The sequence below is a fragment of the Equus asinus genome, chromosome 24, assembly GCF_041296235.1.
Source record: "Equus asinus isolate D_3611 breed Donkey chromosome 24, EquAss-T2T_v2, whole genome shotgun sequence".
In the NCBI taxonomy this organism is placed as follows: domain Eukaryota; kingdom Metazoa; phylum Chordata; class Mammalia; order Perissodactyla; family Equidae; genus Equus; species Equus asinus.
The window spans coordinates 33,978,081-33,987,504 of record NC_091813.1 but is presented as its reverse complement, the minus strand read 5'-3'; the positions used below and the strand labels follow the sequence as shown (position 1 = coordinate 33,987,504).

General features: G+C 36.4%; 1 protein-coding gene across 1 annotated transcript in view; it reads right to left on the bottom strand.

Moving 5' to 3' along the window:
- UFL1 (UFM1 specific ligase 1) overlaps positions 1 to 9,424 on the bottom strand; it is a 30,964-nt gene continuing 21,540 nt past the window's right edge. The window contains exons 12-19 of the mRNA XM_014843241.3: positions 9,250 to 9,366; positions 5,738 to 5,855; positions 4,419 to 4,582; positions 4,208 to 4,338; positions 2,481 to 2,561; positions 2,072 to 2,157; positions 1,348 to 1,528; positions 1 to 404 (exon numbers count right to left, since the gene is read on the bottom strand). Of these exons, the coding sequence (XP_014698727.3) occupies positions 186 to 404; positions 1,348 to 1,528; positions 2,072 to 2,157; positions 2,481 to 2,561; positions 4,208 to 4,338; positions 4,419 to 4,582; positions 5,738 to 5,855; positions 9,250 to 9,366 (1,097 nt within the window). The 3' untranslated portion in view covers positions 1 to 185. The remainder of the gene's footprint in view (positions 405 to 1,347; positions 1,529 to 2,071; positions 2,158 to 2,480; positions 2,562 to 4,207; positions 4,339 to 4,418; positions 4,583 to 5,737; positions 5,856 to 9,249; positions 9,367 to 9,424) is intronic.

Here is a 9,424-nt window from a genome sequence, read left to right as displayed (position 1 = left end):
TTTAGAAAAATTCACAAGTTTATGAGATTTACATTGAATACAACACAACTGTTTTAACTGAATTGTGTGGGTGGGAGGGGCTGTTAATAGGGATTGAGGATTGTGAAGTGAATATTTTTTTGTAACAATTCACCTTTAACTTTGGGGGAAAAAGTTTACCATATGACATAAGTAAATTAAGATCATTACTCTTCTGTCACAGATGATTTTCTGGACTTGAGAACAAGGTCTTTAATGGATGAAGAAAGTTCTTGAAGCTCTTTACGGGTGGTATTGGTGACATCTTCTTGTTCTTTGTCTAATTCATCACTCAAGGGATCATCTCCCTGCCCAGTCTTCTTATTTTGGCTTACTAACTGCTTTACAACCAAACCTTGATACTTTACCAAAAGAGTATGCTGATCCTGTGAAAACAGAAAGGAGAAGAAAAGTTAACATTTAATTTTCTGTGGAATAGACAAAGTAGGATTTGTTCGACCAATACACACTGAAGGTCTTCATCTTTACAAATCACTGGCTGTATAAGTAGAAAGCTGAATCTAGCAAGGTCCTTGCTCTCAAGGAGTTTACAGTTTAGGGGAGATAAAAAATGAAGACAGATCATTTTAATCTAAGTTGACTTAGCTAGGTTCTAAGCTAGGTTGACTTAGCTAGGTTCAAAGAGACAGTCAAAGTGATATGTAAGTTGAAAGAAGCCAAATTACTTTTAGCTGAGGAGTTTCTCAGAAGAATTTGTGCAGGATAAGACTTTCTGAGCTGGTCCTTGAAAGACAGGCTAAACCTGCATAAGCTGAAATGAAAGACTGAACATTAGTCTATCTTTTCCAAAAGGCTAATTTCCAAATTCAGAATATTCTTACCATGGATCTTGAAGGATCCTGAAAGCTTCTTAAGCTATGCTGAGTTTTTATTTTTTATTTTTATTTATTTATTTATTTTTTGAGGAAGATTAGACCCGAGCTGACTACTGCCAATCCTCCTCTTTTTGCTAAGGAAGACTGGCCCTGAGCGAACATCTATGCCCATCTTCCTCTAGTTTACACGTGGGACGCCTACCACAGCATGGCTTTTGCCAAGCAGTGCCATGTCTGCACCCGGGATCCGAACCAGCCAACCCTGGGCCGCCGAGAAGCAGAACGTGCGAACTTAAGTGCTGTGCCACCGGGCTGGCCCCCTATGCTGAGTTTTTAAAATCAGTCTCCTAATTCATTGTTCACATTCTTGGAAGGAGAAAGATGCTGTAAATACGTTTTGTGTCTTAGTGTTCTCAAGGATTCATATCTATCCATTCAAAATATTCAGAATCTAAAAGCTTTAAAAGTTTCAAGTGCACTGAAAATGTAATACCTCTGGAATTTTCCCACTAAGAAAAGCAATGATCTGTGGGACACATCTTCCAGGTGCATGGAGCATGCTGTGGGTTGAGAACTGAAACAACAGGACTGATGTGAGGTGCAGAATGAGAGCAGGGTCTTCTGTGACTTTTAGCTGTTCAGCCAGTGCTTGCCGATGCTGGAACAGTATCTGCCTAAACAAAAATAAAATCACACAAATACATGATCATATTTTAACAAGTTCTCACCAATTTCAGTTTTTCCCTTCCGCATTCATTTTTAGCTTCTCTAGTTTAATTATCTAGTTCCATAAACATTTTAAGGGACCTTTTAAATACGGAATACAGACACACATAACCCTAAATGGTATGGATAAACTAACATGCTAGAAAATGACAGAAAAAGCCATATAGCAGAGATACTCACAGTAGGCTTTTTATTTTGAGTTGTTGGGGATCAAACAGAAGTGCATCAATTTAAACAAGATTTCCTGTAAAGAAGGTCTCAAAGCTAATAAGTTCCCAGGCTTGATCAGCTGTGAGATTAAAGAACTCTGCTGCCTTATCAGGATGGGCCAGGAAGGGACACCTAAGTATATGAAGACTGAACATACTTGAAGGTCTGAAGCCACTTAGATATACCAGTTCTCTATGTGAGATTCAGTCAAATACCAACTTCAGATATGAACTACCACATATCTAAGAATTTATTAATAATACAGATTAATTCAATGTTACCTTTCCCTTTTTTTGTCTCCCTTTTTCACCATAATATCACAAGCTTCTGCTGCAGAATCCAGACAAGAAAGAAAGTCTTCTATGCTCTGAAAAAGTATTTAATACCATGATTTACTTTTATAAACAGGCTGCCTAGAGAAATACAGCCATGTAATACTGTTTTACCATTTTACACCCTAAATAGAATTTTCAAAAAGCTCATTTTGTCGTTAAATTTGAAATGGTGACCTAGGACTAAAGAGTTCAGGTGAAATGCCCCAGCCTGGTCTCCCCTTCAGCTCCTGAGGATGAATCTGACTGCAGAATACTAGTTTTATATTTAGTTTACAATTATTCTGATAAAAATCTACTCAAAGATCACAAATTCTAGCCTCAATATCTAAACGAAATTGAATTAAACCTTCCTTACCTTCTCATTCAGAGCGCTGTGGAGCTTAGAGAGAGCTACTTTATTTTCTTCTGGTAATTTAGTTAATATTTTTTTTCTTACCTGTAGGAGGAAAAACATTCTTTTGGGATTGTGTCTTTGACAAGTGGTCTATATAAGATCAAACAAAACAAAAAAGTTTATTTATTACTATAATAGAATGCTGAATAGAATTTATCTTTGTTCTTGAATTTTAGGTCTCAAACTAGGGATAAAAATATGCTAAAAACATTCTCAAATTAGAGAGCTAGCCAACAGCCAGTCAGCCAGAGGCTAGATGCAGCCTTACTCCTCATCTGCTCCAGCAGGATAAGAGGAAGATGACAGAGGGAGAGACACAGACAGCATGCGTGCACAAGAAAGCAAGTGACTGCACCATTCATCTTATGGGAAAAAGAGAATTTGGGATAAGAGGCTACTCCTTCTCTTTTCTGTTGGGGTGGGAAGAGTGTTTTTTCCCTCTCTAATGCCAGGTGACAGGTGGCTCCACTCATAAAGATCAAGGATGCCTATAAGCTAGTGTTCTTGTTCCATGGATGCATGCTTGTGATAATGTATTGTGTGTGGAACCTTTTCAGCACACCCCTCTCCACATGATGTATCTTGTGATACTTGGTGGCATTCCTGACCAGAGTCTGATGGCTCCTTCTAGTGCAAAATTTCTGGAGGAGGCCTACTGGAATGGCTTGGCTGGTAGCCCCTGAAGGCTACAGTGTGTCTTGGGAGACTGGGGCAACCTAATGACTCTCTGCCCTATGCCATCCAATCTTGCTGCAGCCCTTGAAGGGCATGGGCCAGGACTGATGTATTTCCTCCAGCAGAGGCCGGCACAGGGGCAGGATACATGAGACTGTGCAGGCCGTTGGGGACTCACTGCTCAAGCTGAACGAGGGACGGAGGACAGTCCCTTGCCGGGGTAGGAGGGAGAAATAAACCTACTTCTGTTTGGAGGTTTAGGGGGAGGTCCTTGCTATGAGAGGGATCACAGAATGCTGAAAAACATCCCCCCAAAGCAACCTATGCCACCTATGTGGCAACAGCCAAATCGCAAGAGGCCAGAAGCATGCGACTGATTTGGTCTGACCTAGGTTAAAGCCAGTGATATGCAGTCAGTCACAGGCAGGTGCTTTTGCTTCCTTCCTTTTTCCTAAATCTCCAACTTTAAGCGGATCTAGAAGGATGAGGAAGAAGAGGAGGAGGAGTTGTCTTAGGGACAGACCACACCCTTCTTCTTCCTCTAGGCTGCTGGGAGCCACAACTCCACATTGCCAGAAGGCAAGAGATGTGCCTTGAATTTGGTTTGAGAGTAGAATTTTAAAAACTAACCTGGAATTAGTCTAAATATTGAAATGAAATGGTATCATTAAATGAAAATGACTGCAAAGTTATGGAATCTGGCCAGAATGCTAAGGGACTTGCAACTCAGCAGGAAAAAGGGATGTGACATAATAATAACTAGGAAAAAATAAAACCGTTGATTCCAAAGTAATTAAGCATTACTACTTTTAATAGACTGGTTATATTACCAATCCTGCTAGCAACCATATATACTTGTACTAAAGTTGAACTAAAAATCTGATAGATTTTTTTTCTAAACCTCTTTCTTGTATTTTATTTTCCTTTTAGACTATTTCAGATGTAAGAAAATAAAACATGCTCAGATTTCAAAACCAAACACATTAAGAGTGGCAAGAAAATCACTAACATACTTCACTTGTAATGGTTGCAGGATCGTCTACTGCCATCATTAAATCCGAAGCTAAGAAGTTGAAAATGAGGTTGGTGATATCAGTACACACTGTCTTCAGTAAGTGCTTGGTGAGAGCAGCCTGCGTATCATCTGGAAAATAAAGGTGGTTTATTAAAATGAATGCCCAAAAACAATTATGAGAATCTATGAAAAAACAGGATTAAGTATACCTGTAAAGAACTTCATCCCTTTTTCAAACAATCGAATATTATTGTAAAGGTTTGAAACCTCTTCTTGCAAGTCCTTGATTGTGCGCTTTCTTCCAGTTCCAGAGGCAGAAGTTGAAGACATGAATACTGAACGTACCACCTCGAGATAAGTTTTATTAAGAGGTCTGTGGCAAGACACATATATTTAGTTTATTAAAACATACTGGATTTACATAGATAAGAAATTTTGCTTCTACAGAAATAAGGTTTAAGAAAACATCTCTGTTTTTTTAAACAAATAAGATTAATTTGGAGAATAGTTCATAAGAATTTGTCTTTCAATCCCAAGAATTATAATTTAAATGGATTAGTTTTTTCAATTTTGTAGTCAAAGTTACTGCACTAAAGACAACAAGATCAACAATAACAAAAACTTCAAGTCAAATTTAATTCAAAGCAGCTTTTATTTTGGAGAGTAGAAGACTATACATCTGTTCTCCATCATAAGGAATAACTTAAATTCTCAATTTCTAAAGTACTATAACAGATAATATATTTTAAAAAACCCTTTTATGCTCAACAACTCAGATTATTTTAAAAAGTAACAGCAAATGCTTAGCAGTAACTACTTCATCTTCTTAGATTTGAAAAACATGATTATGCAATGTATTCATGCACAAAAAATATCCACATAAGTTAAAAAAAAAAAAATCTCACTACAAAAGCTGTATTTCTGAATTCAAAAAGTTAGATGCACTAGGCCCCCAGATTGCATTTATGGAAGCTTACACATTAGGACTAACTTGAGGGAAGACCACGTTACTTAGTAATGGTCAACTTATACACAATTTCTTTTATTTCTGTATAAAAATAAATTTAGCCTGGCTCATTTACAAGGTAGTGCTGTCTAAATTTATTCTCTTTGAAGGCAGTTTGTTACTTTATCTTCTCCCTAAAAGTGCACTGTTTACTCTGTCAAATCCAGACAGAAAAGGATCTTTCCTTCCTTCTAGACACCACTTTTCATGCTATGGGAGAGACCAGCCAGTGATTAGTGCTGCTGTTTTTCTCCCACCTAGGACTGTGAGAGCAGTGAACGAGGATGCCTCCATGCTGTCACCTTTTACTTCCCATACTGCCTTGCCCCATGCACTTAAAGGTTTGTTGAGTTGAACTGCTTCTGTAGGCAAACAAAATCTGGCATTTGGTGGCTAGATTAAATTCTAAGCTTTGAAAAGAAAACACCTATAATGTATGTTTTCTATGATCTTGCTTAAAATTTTATTTAATAACTCGCTGAATTTCTACCATAAATAGAAAAAACATGTTTTTATACTTGCCTTACTAAGTACTCGGCAAGTTCAGAAATAAATTCCTCAGGGGCATCTTGTGTGTGTTTTCTTAAAAAGTCTTCAATTTCATCTTGGAACATAAAAGTGATCTCTGGCTTCTTCTTTACTATAATAGAAATGAGCAATGGGAAAAACAACAACCAAAACAAATAAGCAACCTAAAAGCAAATAAGGTTCATTAACATATTTAATAAATGGTAATTCATTCACTGTCTACCATAAAGACTCTTGTATTTTTATGTCATCAAAATTGCCAATGTCAAATAACAATAACTAATGAAAACAATTTTAAAAGTAGGATATATATAGTAACACTTCTTTTCAGTAATAATTTTCTAACTTCATTTAAAAATGACTATTTTCCACAAGTCAATCAGAAAATAATAAAGACGATTTTCCCCTGATCTAACTTGGATTGATGCAAATAGTTGAAATCAAAACAATCAAGTAGATGCAAAAAAAATCTTTTAGGAAAGAATAATTTCTCTTTGTTGAACAATGGATACCGAGCAAAATTTCCTTCTTTATAAAAATGAATATTTACTAAAAATTAAATCATCCTTATAGTTTACGTAAGATCTTCAAGAAAAGTCCTTATAATCATGTGAACCATAACTCCAGTAGAATTAATCTAAAAATTGTCTTTTTGGAAAGCATAGATGAAAAAACCCTCAATTTTATACCTATAATTTATTTTTGCCCTCACAATAATTCCACACCAAGGAAAATTTGTATGCAGCTACTATAATGAAAATAATTGTTAATTCTAGAAATGTCATGTCTAGTCACTTACTTGGAAAAGTACAGGTTGCAGACAAAGAAAGCTAACAAAATTTCCATTATTAATTGTAAAAGTATAAAAGTGATTATTTCCAGCTAAATTATATTGACTCCAAAAGTCAAACCTTAGAAATAAATATAAACTAGCTCAAAAATCAATTTTCACTATGCAGGAAGATCTAAGTAGTTGAGATCACAGCTTCAGAATAGACAAGTAGTACCCTTTCTTTTTGAGATCTGCTATCCATCCCTGATCTTTTACACCAAATAGTTTCTGATTTGTCTGCTGCCTACATGCATTTCATAAGTTATTAAATTGTATTTCCTTCTAGTAATCTTTCACACTAAGTTGATCCTACATTTTAGCTGAAAACCTAATTACATCCCCCATTTCAGAGATTACAACTCAACCCTTTCTCAAAAGCACTGAAATTACCTTTTCTTAGGTAGAATGGTTTTACTACTTTTATAGTCCCTCTCCATAATCTATGCACAAAAAGAGTATCACATGCCTCATTTAACAATTACTTAAGGCTGCAGATATTAGAGAACTATTTTCTTAAATGCCCCTTCACTCCCACCCCTAGTACATCTGGGGAATAGAGAAATCCATTAATCAATGAAAAATTAAAACTCACATAGGATAGTCTTAATACTGTTTAAAGTAAGGGTAGAGCTATTTCTATGAAGACACTTTCCCTGTAATTATACTCTTTTAGGCACGTCAAGAACAGTAACTATTTTTGCCTATCTTAGAATACTTTAAAGATGGATCTTAAGCAACTGTGCTATTACAAGTAGTAGCACATTATGTCTATATGTGGTATGTCTACTACACATACAACTAGTAGACAGTAGTAGTAGCAGACAGTTTGTAGCAGTAGTAGCACAAGACAGCACTTCAGCTGTCAAGTGACAGCTGAAGCCATGTCACTTGATATCCACATCTCCCAGCTCTAGTCCATACATAATGAAATCTGTGGAAGAGGTAAAATAAAAACCTCAAATTCTCATCATTTCAAGTTCTTTTTTTCTTTTTGCTGGGGAAAAGAAGGAAGGAGGTATTATAGTTTTAAGTTGATTTTTCTTTTTGAGGAAGATTAGCCCTGAGCTAACATCTGCTGCCAATCCTCCTCTTTTTGCTGAGGAAGACTGGCCCTGAGCTAACATCCGTGCCCATCTTCCTCTACTTTATGTGTGGGAGGCCTACCACAGCATGGCTTGCCAAGCAGTGCCATGTCCACACCCGGGATCTGAACTGGTGAACCCCGGGCTGCCGAAGCGGAACGTGCAAAGTAAACTGCTGAGCCACCGGGCCAGCCTCTAAGTTAATTTTTTTTAAACAGAAACATAAAAAGTCAATTTCATTTAGAAAAACAAAGTAAGATGCCTCTTGCTAGCTTAATCATAACAAACACTAACAAGCTTAGGAAAAGAAAGATGCATATACCAAATTCTCCCCCTTAGAAAGAGGGAACCAACCAATTAGGTGTTACCATAAAAATTAAACATGTATACAATTAACATTTCCTACTTAAATTTGCAGAAATCCACTTTTCATAAAATATTGTAATTTGTTTTGCACAGCAGTGGGAGACCATAAAAATAATCATGCAAGCTGAAACTGTGCAAAGTGTTCTTAAAAATAATGGGAAAACTTACGATTCTTCTGTGACCTTTAAAAAATGTTTGTGAAAACATTAAAAGCTCTTACGCTGGTTATAAATGTATAGAGAAATGAAAAATAAAACAAATTTACAATTTAGTACACGATAATTTAGCTCATCAGAAACACTGAGAGTGAAAGTGTTTTATTTCTTTGTAAAAAACAAAGAATAGTTTGAACAGTGTTTCACATCTCATCCTGTAACTTACAATACAAAGCAAGCATCTTTTCTATGCCTTGGCAAGCTGTAATACTCTTTTTTTAACTCTGGATCAGCTTCCAACATTTTGTCCTTTGCCCTTTCAAAGTCGTGAAACATCTGAGAATTCCTTTAATGTGAAGTTTTTTGCCAACTTCACATCCTCTAAGACATTTTCATCCTTTCTGTTACAATCACTTTCCTCATTTATGTCAGTAAGTGTGCCTTTACCAAGTTCCTCTGGCTGCGGAGCCAGCCAGAGTCTCTTGAACAGCGCTAACGTTAACATTCCCACGGTCAGCTATTTCTTCTATAACTCCATTTCTTCTTGATTCACATTTTATTGCCAGTGTTATAGCTTTCATTTCTTCACTGCATTTTCATCTTTGTTGGCCAATTCCCTCTTTTGGTTATCCATGTTTGTAAAATGTCACGTGGATTTATCACTGTGAGAAAGGAGGCAACACAACTACATGCTTTGTTGTCTGTTCATGAAACGAATACGAGACGCATAGTGATCAATCACTGACAAACTTTGAAAGAAGCGATGTGATTCTCACAGATCATGATGCACATCTGTTGTTTATGTGCTGAGTTGTGGACTGAGGAGCTAGTATCGAAGTTTCTACTTCATGCAATTATTCACAGTGAATGTATTTTGGTATCTGAAATTTGAACCATCTTGTTGGGGCACTGATATTTAACCAAACTGTGGTAAGTGAAATTTGTGCCCACTGAAACCATGCAAAGCAAGGATTTCCCATATAAGCACACACACTTAATTATATGTATCTTAAGAACAGATGTTAAAAAACTCATGCACATACAAAGGAAGAGTAAAATAAAGCTACACACCAGTATGAGATGATTCGTCATCACTTTCATCATCTTTTCTTCCTTTCTTCTTGGTTTTTTTAATTTTGTACTCTCTGGCATTGCCACCGCCACCTCCTCTCACACTTCCACTGCCCTCTGGTGGAAAATGACATTAGTTAGTATTGCCTAACTAAATCACCATTTTTAGAAAATG